Genomic DNA, 26,100 nt, shown 5'->3' on the forward strand with positions numbered 1-26,100 from the left:
TAGGAATTATCCGGATGTGGCAGTGCCTAACAATTCGACCATAATGAGATTAGGGATTGTGGATCAACGCTTCTTGACAATGATGAACGTGAGTGTTGGTTCCAGCAGGACAGTGGCTCATGTCACACATCTAATGAAACCATGCAGTTTCTGAGTTAGTTTTTTGGTGAGCATATCATTTCTGGAGGATTATGGCCCCCACGTTCTCCAGACTTCTCCCTGTAGGGTTATCTTAAAGGAAGGGTATACAAAAACAGGCCGCACACTCTGGAGGAACTAAAGAAGAATATAACAACGGAGATTAACATCAGTGTACGCGTGCTCAAAAAAATGGCCGCAAACGTGGTAAAAAGAGTTTATATATGCATTACTGAATGGGGCTGCCATTTTCAGCATAATATGCTGTGAAAAATGGTGTAACTCATGTGAAAACTCATGTAAGTAAACGTAATAAATTCATCTTTATAAATATATGTGAATGTATTATTAAGATGTGCGAGACTTTTGGATTGCTCTGTATAATCTCATTACACTACGTAGATGCATACAGTGAGAACTCAAATTATTAACTTTATAATTGAAGAGCATGGTGTACATAATGGTTTGTCAGATACCGATAATATCCCAGGGAAATACTTTAAAGACTTCAAACAACCTCATACATCGAGTTTTTCTTTTCTTTTCTTCTTCTTTTTTTTTTTTTTTATCATTTTAACTTAACATATTTAAAAATGTTATGCTTTCCTTTGTATCAGTATGTACCTGTGGTTAAGGTGGAAATTTAAGCCTACTGTTTTCTTAGCATCAAAGAGTGGTAACAACAAATTCACAGATGCGACACAATTCTTGTATATAAATATAAAATCTTCAGACAGCTTTGCTGTACTATTTCTGCACAATGTTCCAGTGAAATCTTAACTTAGACGAACATGTGGCTTACCATTATTTTCACTGACCCCCTTAATTAGTCAAATGAGTTACGGTACCAAAACTTTTACAGTTTTACTATGTTACATATCCTGTTAGGGAGGAACACATAAACTTACATAATGTGTCAGGGCAGGTCGGTGCAAGGTGAGCCCACTCCAAAGTATGCTGAAGTATATCCAGAGGATCTGTCAAATTACTGTAACGAGCAATGTCTTCTATTGGTTGACCTGAAGTCCCAAGCATTCGTCGACCTCCAATTTCACAATCGTAGGGATTTGATACTCCATGAAATGTCTCGTATCTAGAAGCCTAAAGAAGATTCAAATAGAATATTACAACTGACATAATTACAAAATTCCATTAACTTGTTAATGCCACATTAGATAGTATTTATTTATTTATTTAACCTGGTAGAGATAAGGTCATCAGGCCTTCTCTTCTCTTTTACCAGAGGATTACAACTACAATATTAAGAATACAATTACAATTATAATTAAAATTAATATTAAATTTACAAATACAACAAAAATCGAAGTAGTAAAAGATTAACTGATTAATAAAGGCTAAACAGTTTATAGTAGAAGAACAAAGAAAGAATTTTTTTACTTAAGTAAAAATTAAACCTACTCTACGCAGTAAGAAAATGCTTAATGAGTTTGTTTTTGAACACTGTTAAATTTCGACAGTCTCTGATGTCATTGGGTAGGGTATTCCACAAGCGCGAGAGCGAGATTGTGTATGATGATGAATACAATAATGTCTTATGTGTTGGTATGGCTAGTATGTGGCTATGTGCATGTGAAGAGATTGTGATACGATGACAGGTAACTGAAACGGGAGGCAAGGTAGGTAGGTGCAGAGGTGTGAAGGACTTGGAAAAGGAGAACAAGGGAATGAAAATTTCTACGTTTGTTAAGCTGTAGACAGTTTAGAGTTCGGAAGGATGGGGTAATGTGGTCAGCATGACAGACATCACAGAAGAGGCGAACACAATAATTGTGAACACGTTGTAATTTTTGCGACTGGTTGACATTGAGGTCAGTCAGTAGAAAATCACAATAATCAAAATGGGACATTACTAGTGTTTCCACTAGTATTTTTTTTAGTGATACAGGGAGAAATTTTCGAATGCTGTTTAAGGAATGTAGTATGGAAAGCACTTTTTTTTGATAATATGAGTTACTTGGTTATTCCAGTTTAAATGTGTATCGAAGTAAACTCCAAGGTTTGTAACACAGGAAGCAAAAGAGATTATTGTGTCGTTTAATTTGACGGAAGAAAATGAGTAATGTTGCATAATAGATGTTGATGTCTCACTAGGATTGCTTGTGATTTTCTTGCACTGAGAGTATTTTTAGATAAATGCAAGAAAAATGTACACACGATTTTTGTAAGGACAACACACCATAGACCATTCCATCACATCGGAAGTCTTTGTTTGTTGTCTGTAACTCCTACCTTAATATCAACATCTACTGACACAATAATAACCTCTCAACCTTACTTTCACTGTACATTACAACTGCCACGTGTCAAGTAGTGTTGACATGATTTGAAATTATGCTTCAAGTATTTATATGAAGCTGAATAAATTTAGGCGGAAATAATCTACTCAACCCTATTGTCTCATTATACAGCAGTCGTCAATCAGTCAGCACAAAACTAATTTTGATACCGAAGTGGAAGCTATAAGGTTCGCCTTAAAACAGCTCACCTACAGAATAAATAAGCATAACAAAGCAGTTTTCTTAGTGGACTCCATAGCTTCAAATAACAACCCAGTAACCACAACAGTCACAGAAGCAAAACAGCTAATCAAAAGAAACAAATACACTTTCATTGGATACCGACACATGTAGGTGTCTCAGGAAATGACGCCCAGATCTTCTGGCAAAAAGGGCACTACTTTCCACAAAGAAAACAAAAAAATAAGTCATCATACCCTCTTTCGCACAATAGAAGTTAAGATAGTTGCAAAATAAAAAAATAAAATTAGCCAACAAGCACAAGGAAAGACTTCGGCAAATATCAATATAAAATCTGGAACAACTGTCACAGATCTAGACCTAGCTATATTTCGTTTAAACTCAGGATATGACTGCTTAGCTGTCTACCTCCACAAAATTGGAATGTACAAAACAGACGAGTGCTCCCTTTGTAAACAACAATGATCAAGAATGGGCTATAAACACCTACAAGAGTGTCCCAACTTAAACAAGGAGTTAAAAAAAAAAAAAAAAAAAAACAAAGAATCAAACTGGTCTCTACTGGGAGGCAAGAAGAATGAGTTAAATACTCCCAAATTCAGCCAATGGAGAACAACAATAATTAAAAAAAAAAATATGTTAAATATCACTATATTACTACCATGGTACAAAAGACTACAACTTATCACATACACAGTACTTTAAAGGCTGGTATATAGAACTGTACAGGTACGGAAATAAAATTTGGAGCTTTCTTATTGTATAAGTTTCGCTTACAACACATTGCGCATGTGCAGTAAAGAAGAGCCCCTGTATATATGCGACTTGTGGACAGTCATGTGAAATTGTTGCCTACATATAGGTGAATTCCCATCAAGACTGGCTCCAAATTTTAAGTCTGTATCTGTACATAACAGAGCAGAAGTGGCAACATGGATTTTTTAAACAACACAAACATAAAAAGCTTTTGAAAGTGTCATCCGAGATGCTCCAATAGGATTCGTCATTGTAAGTAATGAAGTGATCATAAAACATCAATAGGAAGGAGATCTTTTTAATTAGCAAACGCATTCTTGTTATAGAATGAATAATACGTCTGAGATGCAAGTCTTTCACACTCATCAGAAAGCAGTCGTTTGTGAGTAGATGCAGCTCTGGCTAAAATAATATGAAAAGGAAGTGGGATACAACCCTATAGTCTGTAATGTTTAAAAGATATCTTGCTATTTCCACCAAAATACATACAAGAAACTGCCACTAAAAACAAAGAAAAATCAGCATGGGGAAGGGGAGGAGGAGGAATGGACTAATTCAAATTGACCAATCATCAGCATAAACAAAAAAAAAAGTTTTAGTTAGTTTTCATTGAAAACTGTACACTACTGTCTGATGGCACATCTGCACAGACTTAAAATATATATTAGTATTTCAATTACAATTACAATTTGCAAGGAAATCAATCAAAATGACAGATCATCTATTCACGTGTACAAGTTTGCAAGAAATATGAAAAAAGTTGCAATTATTTTACATTTACACTGTAAAAACTAACTATAGAACATCATTCTAGGCAATAACAATTAAATGAGACATACCTGTGGAAGCATACAGTAATGGAGTGGCTGCTGAGGCATCATGTGGTTTGTTGGATCAAATTCCCCTGGCATCACATCAATATCAATTGATGACTGAAAATTAAGAAAGTTAATATAGTACAAAAAATATACCAACTAAGACATACTGGTGTCACCCACCTATCAGCCAAGAAACCAAACTAGTATTCATCACCAGTCAATATCAATTAGATATTGAAATCAACGTACAAGGTGTGTTAAAAAAATATCGAATCTTTGATCGACAAAAATACATTTATTCATACACAATACATACTCTAATCTTCTTCAAAGTACAATCCGTCACTCTATTAATCGATTGGCAGATTATCTGACTGTCTTTCTCTCAGATTTTTTTTGTTACAGAAATATATGAACTACTGTACATTATATTAGCACGTTATTTTTTCTAGAGAGGGTTATTACAAGACTTTTAACCCTTACACAGTATGGTTTACTGTTTGAGTTTACTGTATAACTTCTATATCAAATGTCTACCACAGGTATCAAAAGAAATCGTGTTGTGCTAAATATAAAAAAGTACAAATAATTGAGTAGTTTAGGGAATGAGAAACTGTGGTTTATCTCAGAATACAAGACTGGCGTCACAACTATGTGCAATTTAATAAAAATCTAGGCTAAAGTGTATAAAGTATGTAAATAAACAACTTGAGACCTCCACTACTCCTATTTTCCCACAGAAGTTATGACAAAGAATTTTCTTGCCCCTTAAAAACTCGTTGTTAACAACCAGACATAAATCAGTGAATTTCTGGTACACTGCCTAGCATGTTGAATGCAAGGTCATAGAGAAAATTATTCACTAAATTTACGAAAATGTTTTATGGTACGGATTATCCGATTTTTTCGATTAACTGTTCAGCCCACCCTGTTCATTACCATGGATAATAGAGGTTCTATTCTAGTCCTCTTGGTAATGCACACAATTCTCCCTGACGTCCCGCAATTGTTGAAAACACTTCTGGAACGCATCTTTTGGAATGATGTTCAGCTGGGCTGTCGCGTTCAGTATAATGTCTTCTCTTGATTCAAATCGGATCTCTTTCAGCAGAATTTTCAACATGAAGAATAACCAAAAATCACAAGGAGCTATATCAGGGGAATAGGGTGACTGCCGAACCACGGAAATGTTGTGTTTGGTCAAGGAAATCTGAATCAGATGCGAAGAACGGACGGGTGCATTATCGTGATGGAGCTGTCAAGTTGTCGCTGCCTACAGGTCCAGTCAAAATTGAATGTAATGATCCAATACTTAACTCCGCCTCGTTCACAAGTTCTTGGACTGTGATACGACGATCCTGTATGTCCAAAATCCGCACTTGATCAATGACATTGTCGCTTCAGCTTGTTGAGAGCCTACAGGGGCATGGTTCGCTGTTCACTGATGTGTGGCCATCTTCGAAGTGGTTGTACCACTTTTGTATCTGTGAGATACATCCCCAAAAACCTGTTGAATCTTGTGAATGGTTTCCACTTGGGTTATCACCAAGATTTTGGCAAAATTTGATGTAATATCACTGCTCAAGTCGTTTCATCATTTGACAATCCCATGGGTGCTCACTACACTTCCACATTCATAAGCAAAAACTGCCAGCGACTGAAGCTTTCTGCAGGAGGGAAAAAATTCAAGCATGCACATGAATACCCCCTACACATCTCCACCAAAGGATGCCTCTCATGCTTCATTTGTTTTCATAGAAAAAAATTAAGGTTCAATATTTTTTAACACACCTCGTACAATACATTGTAAATGTCTGAACCTACTTGTCTGTCAATTCATCATCACTGTCATCATTCTGACAATCATCATTATAGGTAGTTATCATATCACCATCATAACATTTTTTTTTAATAAGTAGATGAGAGGGTCGACAAAATTTCACTTAGACATACATTTGCATAGGCCTACATTATATTTAAGTTTGACATTTTCGGTACATTTAGTTTTCAAATCAGTCAATTGAGGAGATGTTTTTAATTAGCAAATGCATTCTTGTTATAGAATGAATAATACGTCTGAGATGCAAGTCTTTCACACTCATCAGAAAGCAGTCGTTTGTGAGTAGATGCTGCTCTGGCTAAAATAATATGAAAAGGAATGGGATACAACCCTATAGTCTGTAATGTTTAAAAGATATCTTGCTATTTCCACCAAAATACATACAAGAAACTGCCACTAAAAACAAAGAAAAATCAGTCCTCAATTTCGTGCATTTTTTATTAAAAAATTTTATCTCATCTATTAATAGACTAGCAAATTGATAAATCACGATATTCATAATTATAAATTATTCATTCTTCATTCATGATTGGCTTATATGTCACCAGCATTGTGTCCATAGTACAGCCTGCAAGCATATTATACAGTAAAACTTCTTTTATACATTTAACACATCTTATGTTTTTTTACACTTGTGTTTTTTCTCTGAACTCCCAGCAAAATTCTTATACTCTCCATTAATTTATTTCGGTTATATGCTTTTTACACTTACATGATATTTAAAGCCAAGGAGATAAGAAACGTCATGTATATGTTCTAAATCAATTTTTCACGAGATTAGGTTTTTCATGAAAATGTAAGAACGCGAAAATACAGCATGTATTCATTGTTAAGATGCGGCCCATTTTGAAATTCGAAGCTGTTTGTGCTTGTTTCTGCAATTTTGTGTTCTTTAATGAAGCTGTTACTGCTTTACAAACGGTACTTTTGTAACACACCATGATGTAACTGAACAAATTATTTATGGAACAATGATCACAATTTGAGGGCATGGTTTATTGCTTAAGAGCAAGCAGTTCAAAATAACTGACTTTTCTGTAAAATAATCATGTATTGTTATAAAATGAAGACTACACGGGACAAAGTACAGTAAGTCAATGTAGTGGACTGGAGTTTGAAATGTGACACAGTATATCAGCTAGCTTTGGCTCTAAGCAGCTCAGATTTCCTATAATCTTACATTCTTCAAGAACATGTGTTATAAATTCAAATTACTGTATTATAGACTCAAACTGTGAAGTTATAAATTTGTGAAAATGTTACTAAATTGATTTAACTCGTTCTCCCCATATAGTTTCCAAATGCTAATTACAGATATTATTACATATCATTTCAGTTGTAAGTTTCCCTCACGTACCCCCATAAAAACGTCAATGAAGTTTTACTGTCTTTTTCTTCTGACTTTCCGGTTTAGACACTTTTGTCTGTTTCCATTCACTGTTCCATAAGTTTTACTGTATAGATTAATATTCTAGAGAAACTCCTCTGAAGCTAATTATATTTTTGTTTTACAAAAGAAAGCCTTAGGAATAATGCAAGTGCATAAATGGACATCAAGAAAAATTTTTCCGAAGTTCAGAAATACCAACCTTATCAGATCTCTACTGGTATCTATCCTCTGTTAGTCTCAGCTGTTATAAAGAAGGAATTCACTTTTCATATATTACAGTCTTCATTTGCTAATTATCTCAAAGCTTTTAAGAGCCAATAGAACAGGTCTACAAAAGTGTCACTATAATGTCACTTATTTTATATACTTTTATTTTATCTTTTTGTATGATATTAAAATTTCTTGCGTAGAGTAGTTTAAAATTATGTTCCCCAAATATATAATATCGGAAATTTGCTCAATTATTTTATCATCCCTTACAACCTTCAATCGTTTATTTTTTTCTTACAACTAATTTCCATACAGATTTTAAAGTTGAGATTTTCATATCATATTTACATGCTATTTTATTCAGTTGTTATGAAGCTCAGATCATTGTTTGTCAGTTAAAAAAGTTGTTCATCCCTGCATCTCATTAGGTGACCATTATGTGAAAAGTAAACACTTACGTTAAAAGACGGGAAATGAAATACTGTACATATATTTTTAATCTTCATTCAATCTGAAGTAATGTGGGTGAAGAAGCTATTTTTATTCACTCAACCTTTTTAGACTGATACTGTCAATTGCTACCTTAATCTAACAAATACTTTCATGTACTCACTGTTAACTGAACTAAAAAGTCATCCAAAAGTTTAGTGGCCTCCAAAGTAATGGAATCCTCGACATCTGTAGTGTAAATATTTTGTAAAACAGGTACCTTGAATTCTGCATAACCTCTGATGGAATTACCTAAAAGATTGATCACATTTGCAAGATTAAGATCTTATCATTTACAACTAAGAGCCATAACCAAATTAAACCTTAGTTTCCTATTGCATTAATGAGTGAAATTAAGATTACAGAAGATCTCTCATACATAGTTTCCTTGAGAACGAACTCAAACAGCTCTAGAAATTTAAATTTACAAAAGATACACAAAGCTAACAATAATTTGTTAACTGATTTATTTTATGACGCTTTATTAACTGCGATGGTTATCTAGCATCTTAATGAGATGAAGGTGATGCCAGCAAAATGAGTCCAGAGTCCAGCACTGAAAGTTACAAAGCATTTGTTTTTAATGCATTGAGGGAAAACCCTGGAAAAACCTCAACCAGGTGACTTGTTCCAACCAGGTTTTGAACCAGGCCCGCTTGTTTCACGGTCAGATATGCTAACCATTACTCCACAGCTGTGGATTAGCTAACAATAAGAATTACCTTGAATAATTTCAAGGGAAAAATTGTTCCGGGGCCAGGTATCGAACTCAGGACCTTTGGCTGAGCGTGCCAATGCTCTATGCACTGAACTACCCAGTAACTTAAATTTGTGTTATTCAAGTCAGTTTCGCAGGGAGATACCTGAGAGCCAGATTTGTATAATACACGTCACTGTTCGTTAACAGGAAAGCACAAATTTAAGTCATACAGAATGCACTCAATGCTGGCTCTCTGGCTGGTAGAGTTCCTGAGTAGCTCAGTCAGTAGAGTGTTGGCATGCTCAGCCAAAGGTTCCAGGTTCGATACCCAACCTCAGAACAATTTTTCCCTTGAAATTATTCAAGTCAGTTTCACAAGGAGCTATACCTGAAAGCCAGATTAGAAGAATTATCTTATATGATAGTGTGTGTCCAAATACACTATGTCCACACTAAAGTATACAGAAATAATAGCTTATATCGTAACTTGGATAAGGTTTATTACATAAAAAAATAAAACCAAAGCTATGGCATTTCAAGGAACTCATCCGCTAAGATGTAAACTTGTATTAGACAATAATATAATTGAACAAGTAAATACATTTAAATTTTTAGGATCATCAATATCATATATTAACAGGGGCGTATTTTGCGGGCTACCAGGGCTACCGGCGGTAGCCCAAGGAAATTACAAAAGAAAAAGTTTATAATATAAAGTAATTGTTAGATATATTTTGTGTAATAATAGGGTCAGCGGTAGCCCAAACCCTTTAACCAGTATACGCCACTGTATATTAAAGAGGTAGATATTGGAAATAAAGTTGAAATGTTTTCAAAAATATGCGGAACAATTAAAAGAACTTTAAAAAATAAAGTAAGAAAAGATACAATGATAAAATTTTATAAAACTATGGCAGTTCCTGCAACTCTATATAGTAGTGAAACTTGGACAATGACAAGTAGAGATAAAAGTAGACTACAGGCAGCAGAAATGAGGTTTTTTAAGATCAGTTCTGGGAATCACTAAAAGGGACAGAATCAGAAATGAAGACATAAGAAATCAATTACAGATTTTTAGCCTAAATGAAGGAATAGACCATCATAGACAAAAATGGCTAGATCACGTAGACAGAATGGATGAGAGAAGATACCCAAAGAAAATATTAAATTATATACCAGAAGGGAAACGAAACATAGGAAGACCAAAAAAACGATGGAAAGACCAATGAACTAATAATTTGGAGCGCGCAACAAGCCTTTGTAGGGCTTAATGCATGAAGAAGAAGAAGAAGAAGAACATAAATTTCTTCTGCATTGTATACAGTAACTGAAAAAGTTTTTATTTCCACTAGTACACTTCAACATGAGCACTATTTATAGCTCGACAGGTACCAAAATGATACTCAACTTCTCGCCAGGTGTTCACCAACATATCAGGTGTTATAAGCTCAACTGCTTGAATGATATGCTGTCTCAAATCAATCTAATTACGAAATTTTCTGCTGTATACAAAATTTTTAATAAAGCCCCACGCAAAAAAATCCAAAGGAATTAAATCCGGGGATCTAGGTGGCCAGAAAGTTGGCCCAACCCTACCAATCCTATTTCTTGGGAAGATTACATCCAACATTTCGATAGACGTGTAGGGGAGCACCATTCTGCTGAAATGTTAAACCTGGCAGAAAATGCAGAATAGCAAAGTTCTCCAGCATATCAAGGTATGTGACTCCCGTCACTGTAGGCTCCATAAAAAAGAATGGGCCAATTACTCCATTTTTGTGCATTCCGAACCAGACATTAAGTTTTGGCAAGTTCCTTTCATGTTCAATTACACTGTAGGGATTCTGAGAACTCCATATGTGGCAGTTATGACGATTAACCTTCCCGCAAACGTGATCACTGAATAGCAACAAATTGACATACCTGGGATTTTCATCGATATGCCAAATCATCTCATTACAGAAATTAGCTCTTTTGCGACAATCATCTGGTTTGAGTTGATGAAGGAACTGAAGTTTGTAAGCATGCATACAGAGACATTTGTGTAGAATCTTGTTAACTGTTCAACTAGGAATCTGCAGTTCCCTACTAGCCTGCCTAATTGATTTACGTGGGCTTCTAGCAAATGATTCACGCACCTGATCCACAGCCATTTCGGCCACATGCTTTTTAGAATGTTTTCCTGCCTTTGAAATCAAGCTTCCATTATCTCATAGTGTTCTACCTCACTCGTAAATGGATTTTCGTGTAGGAGGATTCACATTCCATTCCCTCTGTATGTGCCGCTGAACACGCGTAACTGAATTCAATTCTGCAAACCAGAGCACGCATTGAACTTTTTGCTGTACCGTCCGCATCCCTAGTGACAAGGAACTAGACTGATAAATGCAAATTTTCATTCATACAACAATAAGCGTGATACAAAACATTTTACACAACAATGACCATGCAACAATAAGCTTGAAACAAAACATTGCACACAACAATGGCCATGGAAAAGGTATGAAACGAAATCTTGGAGAATTTTTCTATTGATTGAGCTTTATCTTAAGGAATTATAATATACGGTTGTGAAATTATAAGCTATTATTTTTGTACACTCTTAGTATGGACACAGTGTATTATGTATGTCAATCTGCATACCCAGCAGAAAATGCAATGGGAAGTTTACAGCATTCACTGTATAGACAGGACTTGTTATGTGGAACTTTCATGCAACTGGCCTTTTAAGGAAGCTGTATAGAAATAATATTCACAAGGCGATTATGGATATTGTCAAAAATGACAGCAAAATAACATTTCTATAGATGGTATTGTAAACTAATCAGAGGTCAGCATGGAGATACTTCTAACATAAAGCATGTCCAGTTGCAATTATATAGGCCTACAACACATTATGAAAATGTAACATTAATTTTCAACAAAACTACAATTACCATTCAAAAAACACAAGCTTCATTTCTTACGACTTCTTTTCATATTAAGTAGTGTAATGTGAAATTTAAAGAAAATTTTATAGAGTAATTACTTCAAATTTATTGTTCTGAGAAGGGAAGTGCTAACAATGTCATATGATATGCGAAACAAGTTTGTGCTCACAATACACTGTGCCAGCTGAGTGAGGACTATCAAATTAAGACTACTCAATTTTTCAATAACCTTTTACTCAAACTTTAATTTCGCAACCTTACAGTTCGTATGAACAGCTAATTTTTTATATTTGTCTATCTGCTGTAGAGATCTAGTTCTATGTTTGCAATTTGGGGGAGGTTTCGACGTAAGTTCATTACAATGCTTTAATTAAACATTATTTGGCTATGAATGGAGTCACAATCTTGTAATTCCCTTCTAAAAATTATACAAAAAAAAATGCTATTATGTGCAGTAATCTAATTTCACATGAGACTTTAAACCTTTACACTGAAAAGGAAACTACTGACTTCAACCTATGAGAGTTGGTTTACGTTTCTTTTATGAAATAGTGGGGAATTTTCACGACTAATCATTAAAAAAGTATTGATTTTGACCAGTAAGACACTTCCAACCAAATTGTGTGTGTGAATTTGTGTATTCTGGATAGCAGTTACAGATTTTGTTACCTTCTATCATATAAGTTGGAATTTATAAAAAATGTGATGCCTAGTCATACCACTCCCTTTATGAGAAATGTCCGTTATGAGAATTAATATGTTGAATGTGGATGTAGCTTTTATTTTGAACCATTTCAATGCATTGTGATAGATAAACATCTCTCCTATGAATTTAAATGTAGTTTGAGATAGTCTGGCATGATCTGAGCTCATAATGATATTGTGGACTGTTCTCACCTGCAATAATGACACGCACAGCACTTGCTTGACGTTCCTGTTCTCCCATGTCACCAAGGAAACCTCCAATCCAATCAACAAACAGTTGAAGTGGGAGCAAGGAATCGCTACTATTAACCAAGTCCAAGCCACTCAGAAAAACAACAAATCTAGAAAAGGAGAGAAACTTATACTTTTTTTCACACTAAGCATTATAACAACTAGAGCCCAGATGTTTAGGCATTTATAATAATTAAAATAGGCAGTCAAAAAAGGCAATAAAAACGTAAAAAAAAAGGCACAATAATCTTTGAAAAAGGGATTATAAATTTTAAAAAGGCATAATATACTGTATTTTAGCAATCAATTTAAATTATATCAACATAGTCATTGCGGCATCACTGGAAATGAGATTGTTGATAATAATGCCAAACAGGCAACATCTTTGGGGCCCAAACCTATGCAAATAACTTCTTTAACCTGTGCATATTCTGCAGTTAATTCTCATTTAACAAATTTATGGGTCGAATTATGGCTTTCTTCTGATAAAGGCAAGTTCTTCAAAACATACAACCTAATGATTTACAAGTGTTCCGCAACATTCCCAGACACATACAAACTTTCTTAGCAAGAGCAAGGACAGGCCATATTATCACTCAGAAGTATCTTCACTGCTTTCATCTTGTTCACTCTAGTAGTTGTTGCTGGTGCAACGAAGATGATTTGGAATATATCCTCATAAACTGCCCTGTCACAAACATCCATAGAACTTATCTTAAATCTGCAATCCCTGTAACCTTGGACAATATTCTCCAATATAGGCTTATACTGAATACACCACATCTTTGGAATGTGGCTGCTGAAATATACAACCAGTATCGTGCTTTTTACCCATCATTTGTAAGAAGAGGAAATCCATAGTGAAACATAGTGGAACACATGTTGTCAGCAAATAGCTGGATACACTACAAAGATAGATAGAACATAACTCTCACATATTTATTTTGTAGGTGACACATGTTGACTTATAAAATACTTTTTTTTCGTGATTAACTGTCTTTTCACAAACCTTACATAACAAAACTGTTCTATCGGTTGAAAACATTTGGGCACCAAATTCATTAACGTAAGCAATGGTTTACTGAATTTAGGCATTCTAGCTAAACCGATCTTATACCTTCTGTCACCCAACAATAACTGACTGTTCCTCATTCAAATTTCTTTTTCCTACAATAATAAACACATGTAGCACAAAATTGTAAGTAAGATCTGAAAATATGAAAGCAAACAATTGAAAAGTCTATGTGACAACTTCTATGAGAATGAGCTTAATATTTAAAATTATCAAGCTAATTGTTGGTACCATGAAGACATGACAATATTATATTTGTGTCGATCATTATTCATATTACACCAATAGTATTCAAACACGATTATTAGCAGATTAAGCACCGAAATAAATTACTTTTATTTACTATTTTTAGTAAAGTTATTCATTGTTTCAAATATTTATACTTCATACACATTATATTACAATTAATTAGAAAATTGCAAATAAAAAGAAATATTGCTTTAAAATGACAAAAAGCCATTTATTAGTAAGAAACACCTCAAAAAGGCAAAATAAAAATTGGCCCTATAACTTTGATTTATATCCAAATCACATTTTATATCTATGCAAATAATGATTTACTTCCACCCGGTAAAAAAGGAATTTTTCCAAACATCCGGGCTCTAATAATAACAATGAATATTTTCACTCTCTCTCACAAACACGGGGAGGGGAGTTAGCATTCAATCAAAAACAGATCCTTTGATATCGTGATCAATCAAGTAGCAATTTAACAACTTCCCTTTGAGTATTTCCATATATAGGATGAACCGTAAGTAATGTCATATCAGGGGGTTATTCTTTGAGATATTTCAAACAAAATAGTTTCATACATTTTTGCTCGTCTTTGCTTTCTTTTCGAGATAAGAATTGTTTTATATGAAACATTTCATAGTGTGTTTTGGGAAAGCCACTGATCTAATTCCTAATTTGCTCAATCAGTTTAGGAGAGCAGGGTATTATGATAATAAATGGATTGAAAGAATTTTTAGTTTTAAATGTGTAGAAATTCGATCTGAACAAGTGCAACATTGTAAAATTCTTTTGCAAAACAAGAAGTTACATTTATTCGGATAAAACTAAAATTCTTTCAATCATTTATTATCATAATACACTACTCTCTTAAACTGACTGAGCATATTGGGAATTATGTCAATGGCTTTCCCAAAACACATTATGAAATATTTTATAAACAACAATTTTTATCTCGAAAAGGAAACAAAAACCAGCAAAATTACATTATGTAACTTTTTGTTTGAAATATCTCAAAAAACAATCTCCTGAAATTAATAACATTACTTACGGTTCAATCTGAATATCTTTCTGTGTTATTCAAACACTGAACATATTCTCATAATAATGGACATTAGTGGATAAATGGCAACAACCATTCCACTAACACACACATATATGTGTATCTATACAAAGTGCGGCATTTAAAACAGGCCACCTGAATAGCACGGCCATTTGAAGTGATAGAAGACAAATCTTCAGACAATTTCGTAGGTGTATGTGTAGAGAAGATATGGAAGCCAACTTAATTATTTTAAATGGATTGATATCATTTAATAGTGCGTTTGAAAACGCATACAACAACTGTGTTTCGATGGCCATTGATGATAGTTGAAGGTCAAAGATTAAGAAAACTTAGTTTACTTCAATGAACCGATGAACTACTGGGTTCCCCATTATACAGTTTGAACCGTACAAATCAAATGTAAACAAACATTCAACTCGTAGTACTGTTTCCTTTATGTATATGTGTGCATTAAGACACAAATGGCCTGCACGCTCATCAAACTTAACACCAATGGAATTTTATTTGTGGGGAAAATTAAAACAAGCAGTGTACCAACAAACTCCAAAGACATGAAAGACCGTATAGCACACGCATGCTCAGCAATAAGCTCTGATGAAATTCAACATTCAATGTTTTCCGCTCAGATTCGCTTTGCAACAAGTATCAATGCTCAAGGTCACCACTTTGAACACATGATGCAAGTAAGTTACAGAAATGACTGATATTTTTTCTTTAACTTTAACAAACATATTGTTCATAATTAACTTGCAACTATCTTCAATGGCTATCAAAACACGGTTTTTGTATGCGTCTTCAAACCCACTATTAAATGGTAAATAATAAATCATATAAATCCATTTAAAATAATAAAGTTGATTTCTATATCTCCCCTACACCTGCACCTATCAAACGAATATCTATACCACAATATCTTCCCCCTTCAAGCCAAACAACTTTTGTCTGAAGATTTGTCTTCTATCACTACAAATGGCCGTGTTATTCAGGTAGCCTGTTTTAAATGCGTCACCCAGTATAAGGTACAAAAATGAAACAAGTGGACAGCAAGGATTAAGTGTAGATGATTTAACCACATCTCTATACAGACATGGACAAATTATTAACAAAATTGACGATTTTTATGATATTTTGTTTACAAAATTTGACTTTTCAATTTAGACTACAATTGACAATTTTGGATATTTCCATCATTACAGTAGAGAGAAATATGCAAAAATGTCAACTGTAGTTTAAATTGAGGAGTCAAGTTTTGTAAAAATATATAATAAAAATCTTCAATTTTGCTAATAATTTGTAAATTAGCAAAAATGTCAACTGCATTGAAGAGTCAAATTTTGTAAAAATATAAAACAAAAATCTTCAGTTTTGCTAATAATTTGGAAATATCCAAAATGTCAGCTGTAGTCCAAACTGAAGAATCGAATTTTGTAAAAATATACAATAAAAATCTTCAGTTTTGCTAATAATTTGTAAATATGCAAAAATATCAAATGTAGTCCAAATTGAGGAGTTAAATTTTGAAAAATATGCAACACTAATCTTCAATTTTGCTAATAATTTGGAAATACACAAAAATGTCAACTATAGTCTAAATTGAAGAATCGGTAATTTCATAGAAGACGGGCACTTGGTTGAATATAGTACGTATTACCAACTTTTTTATTTCAGAGTTAAATGTTAGTGATCTTTTAGTGACTTTTACATGTTAGTACTAGGTTTTTTATACTAGGTGTCGCCGTGATTTTCTTTTAATTTGATTGGTTATAGTTGTCATTTGTTCTAGAATTTTCGTTAATTTTGAATGGATAATGACGTTATCAGTTGTTCTTGGTTGTTTGACGTGAGTGGTGTTATGTTGTGTCTGATGGCTAAAGCTATTGAAAGTTTGTCATTTTATGATTTTCTTTCGATTTGATTCGTTATAGTTGTAATTTATTCTAGAATTTTCATTAATTTTGAATGGATAATGACGTCAGTTGTTCCTGGTTGTTTGACGTGAGTGATGTTACATTGTAGATTTGTCTGCATTTGTCGAATGAGCATCATCATGCTTACGAAAAGGCACTTTTCAGTGCCAATAATTTATTTTGTGTGCACAAGGTTGGAATTTTGAAGTAAGAGGGAAAGGAAGGAATCAGTGTTCTGAAATTATTGATTAAATTTTGTGTCGATTTTGGTTTAGTTCTTTCGCTGGTGATTAAGGATTGTGTTGAATGTTGAGGAGAAAACTGTTTTTTCTGTGGTTTAAAGAAATTACTTACTGAATTTTCTGTAGATGTTATGGTGTAATAAGTGTTCGAAGAGAATTTCATTTAGTGTAAAGACGTGGTTTATTTATGCAAAGTTGACTGTACGACAAAGTGTTAGTTTAGTTCTTTGTTGCTTGCATGGTTTAAGTTTAGATTGCCTTAAAGCCTGTGTCATTTATATTGGAAGTGAAGTGGTTGTCGAAGACGTCAATGAGAATTGAATTTTATTTGATAAGGTGATAAATTATTATGTTTTGTTTTGTGTTTTTGTGATTTTTGGGGATAAAGTGCGGACGAAAACTACCAGAAAAGTAATACCAACTATGAAGTTCGAATGCCACGAAACGCCAAAAAAAATCAAAGGCGAAAAATGAAATATATTTTCATTTTTTGGAGGGCTTGTTCTTCTTTAAAAATACGAATATATATTTGATTTTTCATCTTTGATTTTGCGATGTTTGGTGACATTTGGACTTCATAGTTGGCAGAACGGTTTTGGTAGTTTTTGTCAGCCATGTTGGATTTTGCCCGTCTTCTAGGAAATTACCGAAGAATGATATTTTATAAAAATATATAATAAAAATGTTCAATTTTGCTAATAATTTGTCCACGTCTGTATTCTAATGACAATGTATTTTAGAGCTTTGTCTCCTATGAGGTACCTGAAAGCTAGTGGAATGTCAGAGTCTATTAGAACTCAGACTCTGGCAGGCTATGCTCAGAGTTTGATTGTCCTATTGGCTGTTTTTGACGTTCATTAATCTTTTAACCAAAACTAAAGAAATGGTTTATGAGAAATCACCAAAATGCAATATAAAACTCTATTCTGGGTGCATTCACTTTTGGTAGTTTCCTTTATAGAAGAGAATGGCAGCTTCAAGAGGTCAAAATAGGTATAGCACCGAATCATGAAATGCATAGCCTGGTGTCTAGGGGTAGAAAGCAGCTTGTTGGATGACAACTTTTGACACCATATTCGTCTCGATAAATTTTGCATTTAAATTTATAAACAATGTTTTTCCTATACTGATACCTATCAATGATAATTTCGTTTTTAGCAAGCGATCCGCTGACCAGTACACAAATATTATAAAAAATTTCAATTTATAAAAATGTTTAAGTAATCTCTAAGAATGTCGAAATTTTACCTGTCTTCTTTCAACTGTAGAGGTCGTTCAACAGGTTCAGACAGACCTGTCCAGCAAAAATCATCAACAATAAATTTTCCGTCACCTTCCTCATGTCCATACACAGCACACACAACCCCAGTTACAACCAAGTGAACATTCAAGTTCCCTATAAGTCTAATTCTCTGCAGTTCATCTTCTAATATCAGCTGATCATGTTCATCAACAAAATGAGTTCTTGATGGTTGTGGTATCAATTGGTGCTAAAATAAAAATGTACTTATTAAGAGCATTACTAAAAACATTACACTAAATTACATATCGGTGTAAACAGTCTTAAATTTTTAATAGGTAACTTTTGTTATTACTATGGAACGTATTTTTATATAAATGAACATGGTAATTTGTAGATGAAAATTTGTTTCACATAAAAATACATATTTTTATAATATTTTAATGTAAATACATATTTTAAATAATTTAGCTATAATTTGTTTCTTTGTTCTAATTTTTAAATGCAAACCAAAAACTCGTAATACTACATATTAATGAAAACAATGTGAATTAATTTCATTCTTAAATGTATTGTGTCATGACCTTGACTACACATGCTGTCTCACACACTCTATCTATGAAACGACAGCTGCTGCAATACATTCGACTCTAATATTTTGCCAGAGGCGTTGGCTTGATTCATTCAGATCATTTATGGAGTACTGGTACATAGCTGAAGAACAAATTTTAAGCAACCTTGAGCAGGAGGAAGAAATTACTGAATCAGAATTAGAAATGGCTGTAGAAAGAGTAAAGATTGATAAAGCAACAGGACATGATGGAAATACCCCAGAAATGGTTAAATAGACTATGAGGGAAAGCCAGGATTAAAGCTGTTGCACAATGTAATTAAACTAGCATGGAAATACAAACTCCAAGGGACTGGAGAACATCAAATATTGTGCCAATATATAAAAAGGATAATAAAGTGTGTGAAAATCATAGAGAGATTTCTCTTCTAAGCATGCCAGGAAAAGTATATGCTAGGATACTACAAAAAAGATTGAGACAAAAAGTAGAACACCAGTTAGATGAACCTCAATGTGGCTTTCGACCAAACCGAAGTACACATGATAGATTTTCACCTTAAGATAGTGTATGGAAAAGACAATTGAAAATAATAAAATAATACATCTATGTTTTATGGATCTTGAAAAAGTTTTCGACCTTGGAAGGAATTGTGCAATGTATTACAGAAATATACAGTAGAAGTTAATTTAAGTTTTGCTATTCAGAGTTTCTATAAGAATCAAATAAGTTAAATTATATTCGGACCAGTAACATGAAATCTAAAGAATTTTATAGTAGGACTGGTGTAAGACAATATTGTATTCTAAGCCTACTGCTGTTTATAATACTGATGGATGATATTATTAAATGATGCAGAAAGAATACAAAACAATTCCATATAGGAAACTAGCTAATGAAATCCAAAAATTTCAGAACTAGCCTTTGCTGATGGTATTATTAGCAAAAAGTGAGAATGATCTGAAACATAATCTCAGCACTTGGAATACAGAACTGAAGAAAAGAAACATTTAGATAAAAGTCAATAAAACAAAAACTATGATCATTAGCAGGAAAAAAAATTTATAAGATTAAAATAGAAGACCAAACTCTGGAACAAGTGACATATATCTAGGTTCTGTGATCAATCACAATGGCAGGATGGATGAGGAAATTGATAACAGAATTTCAGCAACAGTAAGACTATTCTATGCACTAAATAAAATTTTATAAATAAAAAAGAATTTACAAACAGAATTAAATCAACAGTATGTAAAACTACAGGGTCATTCCATGAAAATGAGACATTTTCACGAAAAAGAAAAATTCCATGAATCTCTGCTTGTTATATGTCATTTTTTTCGTTATGATCCGAATTTTTTGAATCTGACAACACACACGTACGTGGGAGAAAAAGCATAAAGAAATCTGTAGTTTAAGAGTGCGAAATTATCTATTAGAAACGATATATTTGAATGCACATTTAAGGCAAATAAATCATTACTTCTGTATGTTAAATTCAAATAATAATGAAGTGCTGACTTTTGCTAATAATTATAATGCATAGAAACCGTAATACAATGATTATTTCGTACTTGACTACAATTATTAGAAAGAAAGGTTGAGAGTTCGTGTGTCAAGCTCAAATAGACAGTTGTTTATATTTCTTCAAAACCATTCCATTTTTTAATGTTTCATAAATGTAAAAGTGAGACACATCACATAACAATCAACTTCTTATACATTCCTATGAAGGGGAGTGCTGGGAGCTCAGTTAACAGTTGCTATCGCTGGCTGCCATGCAATGGACGACTCAGCAGCAAAAGGCACTGTAGATTTTCCACGAGTTCTTTAATACACTGGAATAAATCAAATCTCTTTTTGTCAAATGATGTCGATCGGAAATCAAGTTCCCTTACAAATCAGTCAATTTTAACTCTGGCTGTTATTACGCTAACATCTCAGTCTTCCAAACTACTGTTCAAAATGTTAAATATACGTACTGTATATAGCAGCAAAGACTTCCAGTCTAAGTTCAAGCCAAAGACAATTGGAAAATAGGTTAGCATATTTCGATTTCTCGTCTTTCACAAACCATTACATTAGGATTTGGGTAATATCCACTGGTTTAGAGTAAAATTATTGTTTTCGATTTTACATGGATTTGTATTTTCCGAATTGGAGAGGGGTCCAAACAAATGTCTCGTCCAAAAATGGGTTGCGCCTTCAAAATGTTTGGGAACCACTGCTGTACACAATTAGGTACAAGAGGATCGACTAAGTAAGTAAATACCATTTTTTAATAGGCCTACTAATACATTACACAACTATGGATGCAAACCAGAATGCTTTATGGGATATAGAATTTAAGACAAACCTCTTCAGTAAGTAAGTAAATAAGTTTACCATTTTTAATACTACAGTAATACATTACACAACTATGGATGCAAACCAGAATGCTTTATGGGATATAGAATTTAAGACAAACCTCTTCACTGATTTCTTTCAATACACTTGGCTTCAATTTTTGATGCTTGAAAAGTGTACCAATTATGACGCATTTTCCGGATGCCTCTTCTTCTAATTCAGATAATTTGCGTACATGAACATCCGATCCTGAAAATGCGACAATTAGGCAATTATAAATAACAGAGACATACCCAGAGAACCTGATTCTATAAAAGAAATGGAAAAAACAATCGGTTACCCAAAGAACCTAATTTATTTATAATACAATACTGTACCATGTTGCTGCAAGGCCTACTTACTTAAACTTGGTCAATGTTACTTATGTCCCGCCCACTAGAGAGACATAGGCCAATTTTACACATATTTAGTATAACTTGTTGCTTCTTTGACAGGTTAGGTTTGATTAGTTTAGGTTTTTGTTATAGCCTACTTTGCATATAAGATTATAGCGCAACATTGGCAGTGATAAAAGAGAGTCACAAAGGGGTAAATAATGTATCAGAACATCAGTAGTGGCTGCTGAAAAAGGGCAAAAAAGTTTAAACATATTTCACATTTCAAAACAAAATACCTTACCCCACTTATTATGCACTTTTTTCAACAGTAACTCCCGCATTTTTGTTAGACGCACTGCATAAATGTGAGCATATTGTTTCGTGAAATCTTTCTTCTCGTGTCGAAATCTTTCAGAAAGATTTTTGAATTCGCAGTCCACCCTTGAATACACTGTTTCAGTTGTATTTTCAGATGATGGTGTGGATAAGAGTTTCCCAACACTAGCACTAAGCTTCACACTTTCTGGAATCATGTTTCAAATAGCTATTTCCTTCTGTTTATAATATTCCAGGTACATCACATCACTTCACCTGATGTATTTATCTAAGTTCTGTCACTCTGTATCATAAGGTATCAAACTAATAAACCCGACAAAAGTAATCACAACCAACACATTCTGACATTATTAAAATTGTCTTCTATAGCGCCAAATTTTCCACTGTCACCAACATTGAAGAATGTAGATGTAAAATAGTCGTACCCAACATTACCATGAAAGAAACAATTTAATAATAATTAATTGATGAACTAGTGGACTTACTCGTGTTAAATAACACGAGTAAGTCCACTAGTTCATCAATTAATTATATTCAAGTGTTAAAAGTGGTGTACACAAGATTCAAAATGGATTTAATAATAATTTACCTCCTTCGGCTACATGTGTATAGCTTAGTTTCTCATGACGCTACAAATATACCAGTCAGATGAAATCAACTCATTGGATAAAATTATAAAGTGAAAAGTGCAATAAAATCCGAAAATCTATTCACATTTTTATATATAAAACTATACGTACACTCTTCAGTACTTACGATATCGAAATTATTAGGCAATGAATGCATTGTACAGTTCCCGAAAAACCCGATGGCCCGCCTAAATTTACTTATTTCCAGATACAATGCATTGCGCATGCGCAGTTAACAAGATTGCCTGTGCTATATGCTACTTGTAGACCGTTGCTTACGGGATTACACAAGCTGGCGCATAGCACGATCGAGAGTAGGTCTCTGTGAGTCATGACAATTTCTGCCGCTAGGTTCGCCTCTCTGCCCTATGAAATGATGAATGGTACCATTACAAAGCATTGTGCATCGTGAAAATAGTTCGATTAATTGTGCATTACTGATTGAGTACGAATATTATAAATATGCCAAGCATATTACAGTGTTATTTGAAGTTTGGTCTTCTAATTAATACCATAAAGCAATGAAATAACATAGCCTAGGCCTATATGTGATTTTATACTACCGGTATTGATGTTGATCGTGGTAAATTAATCCAATTTCACAGTGTTGTCTTTTGTATTGTGGTTCATAACAATTATAACAGTATGTGCGTGGAAATGTTTTTAAAATAATAAATTCTAGCTCATGATTTTAAGTGGTCGTTTCAATGGGAGGTTATATTGGAAAGATGATCACAAATGGATAATTTACTGCAAGATACAAGAACTGAATATAAGTGAGTGTTCCGTTGAAAGTGAAAGTGAAAATTTCGTTTTACAAGAGCTAAGTAGGCGTACACGCACTAAAATACTACAGCGTTTACTATTACTATGCTCAATAGATTAATCAGTAGGCCTATAGAAATGTTTTCACCACTGCAAGAAAAAATCGCGCAATAATTATACTTCTCAGTTATTGTGACGTCAGTATTTAAAAAAAAAAAAAGAGGGAAAAGTTAGGCCTTCTTGCAAATGCGTAATTATGAATTCAAGGAAATTAAAGATAATGCAGTACCTTAATTAGTTGCAATATTTTATTTAATAACAATATTAATAATATTAGGTGAAAAGGGTAGGCTATAGTGCGTATATGTAAGATGTCAAGTTAATTTATTTCCGGAAATGTTTGGTGTATAAACTGAAGTACAGAGCAGACAGTCCCTCAGTTTATATGTAATATGTTTTAATATCAAGAATGACAGCCTTTTATTGTAATATAATTGAGGAGTAGAAGTTTGCAAATTACGTCTATTGTCCATAAAATATTGTACGAAGCATTTAATAAGCAATGGTGAGTCCTTTAAATGTCCCAAATGTCAATGTCTTTTAAGTGTTCTGCTATGAATATATAGGGCAGAACAGCGCTCCGAGCGGCGGAATTGGCATTACGAGGGAACCACTTCAGACTCGTTTTTCAAGCTCTATGCGCCAGCTTGTATAATCTCGTAAGCAACGTTGTAGACAGTAGTGATGGGGTAAAACGTGATTTTTCACTCACCGGTGAAGCAGTGATAGTTATTTTCAATCACGGTGATTTAAAGTAGTGATCCAGTGATTTGAAGCGATTTTCAACTGCCTGTGATTACGACGAGCTGTCTTGCAACAGCTGATCACTGGTGCAGTCATCTAGTGAGTGGTGGCGATTCGGCGATTGGAGAATGGAGTGATTTCTCACTACGAAATGCCAGTACTCCAACTGTTTTTAATGAAATTGTTGGTGAATGTGATTATGATCGTGAAATCCGTTGGTGTCAAATTCAAAATAATGAAGGGATAAGAAATGGATACATTCAGTGGAGAGAAAAGACTTTTCGCGCTGGGTTGGCCCTGAATCTATAAATTAAGTTGTGTTAGCTGAGATGAAACTAGCGCTGAGGTGATTTTGGAAGCATCATTGAATTTATGAGGGAGTATGTTTGTGGAGATACAGTTAATCGTATATGAAAGGAATAATAAAAGCTTAAACTAACCTAACCCATCATATATTAGTATAGGGCTATGCAAGGTGTACAAGCGGAGTACAAAGGGGAACTACCTCAGCACTAGTTTAGCGTAAGTGGTCTAGAAAAAATGTTACAGTGAAATCAGACATATTAGTTGAAAATATTTGCGGAATTTAAAAAATATTTAACTTAAATTAAATATGTAATTTTCATTTGGTAGGATTAAAATAAACTGGTAAGAGTGATTGAACAAAGTAGGCTTACTTTCTTATATTAACCTTAACGAACCTCGCCTCAGTCCTTTTTATTTTTTCCACATTCCACAGTATCGTTAAACTACTACAGTAAACTGCAAATAATATTAGTAATTCTCCAGAAAAGCTACACTCAATAAGGGGTAATTCCATAATTATGTCAACCAAATTGCCATTTTCTCAAAGTGGTTCTAGACAATTCTTGAATGCTATACCAGAGACTTTAATGTCTATATTTTATGAAATCAAAGATAATTGGCCGTATTTTTGCATAAATCATATGCTGGCAGCACTGTGAATTGAAGATGTTTCGAAGTGAAGACATATGACAAGGATGATACACTTCATGTAAAATTCCTTCGGCATGAGAGGAAGTCCAAGAAATTCTTTTCGCCTGCTATTGGTGATGAGGCTGATATTGACAAAGACCAGGTTATAAAAATTCTACCAGAGCCACAATTTGATAATAGGCTTAAACTAAATTTTCAACATATCTAGTTTGATAATGATGTTCTTTAATTTGCAAATGCATGTAATTTTGTAAATCATATTTGGAATATGTAGTGTCTGTCACAGTTTGTATGTCGTGTCTGTCACGAGAATAGGGCTTAATATATACTTCATAAATGTTTCAAATGAAAAACTATCTGTAGCATATTAAGGAAGGATATTCTACCTTTCTATGATTATAGTACTAACAAAAGAAGTTGCTAATATTGGAAGATATAGTACATTGTTGGACTTCCCTTTAATTTGTGTTCCTTTTTCTGTCGTGTCTGTCACAACATTACTTGTACTTTGATATCTGTAATAAATAGAGATTGATACTTGCTTCTTACATGAAAGTGTAGCTGTGTACATGCACTTTGTATCTGATATAGTTTAAAAGTCTGCTAATGTTATGTTGAAGTAGAAATAAATCTTTATATTTTTGTAGAGAGTCATTTGTCGTGTCTGTCACAAATGGAATTACCCTAAGGCTCAATTTTCTATGACTTCACTGGCTTCTGTGAGATGTATATTGTGATGTACACGTGGTTTAGTTAGCTCCCATAAATACAACAGCTATCGTGTAGACCTATGTAGCAATACATTCGACATAAAAATCGTTTCATACTTACCTGTATATTCTAATGCACTGTTG

At 33.6% G+C, this 26,100-nt stretch overlaps 1 protein-coding gene across 2 annotated transcripts in view; it reads right to left on the minus strand.

Annotated features, from left to right (window-relative positions):
- PolD2 (DNA polymerase delta subunit 2) overlaps positions 1-22,471 on the minus strand; it is a 43,455-nt gene extending 20,984 nt beyond the window's left edge. The window contains exons 1-7 of one of the 2 annotated variants that reach the window (XM_069845432.1): positions 22,057-22,471; positions 21,500-21,627; positions 18,472-18,713; positions 12,667-12,815; positions 8,264-8,391; positions 4,232-4,324; positions 1,047-1,239 (exon numbers count right to left, since the gene is read on the minus strand). In XM_069845432.1, the coding sequence (XP_069701533.1) occupies positions 1,047-1,239; positions 4,232-4,324; positions 8,264-8,391; positions 12,667-12,815; positions 18,472-18,713; positions 21,500-21,627; positions 22,057-22,288 (1,165 nt within the window). In that variant the 5' untranslated portion in view covers positions 22,289-22,471. The remainder of the gene's footprint in view (positions 1-1,046; positions 1,240-4,231; positions 4,325-8,263; positions 8,392-12,666; positions 12,816-18,471; positions 18,714-21,499; positions 21,628-22,056) is intronic. The other variant, XM_069845431.1, reaches the window with a different exon arrangement.
- Positions 22,472-26,100: the final 3,629 nt, after the last annotated feature.

This window comes from Periplaneta americana, chromosome 14, assembly GCF_040183065.1.
Source record: "Periplaneta americana isolate PAMFEO1 chromosome 14, P.americana_PAMFEO1_priV1, whole genome shotgun sequence".
NCBI classification, from domain to species: domain Eukaryota; kingdom Metazoa; phylum Arthropoda; class Insecta; order Blattodea; family Blattidae; genus Periplaneta; species Periplaneta americana.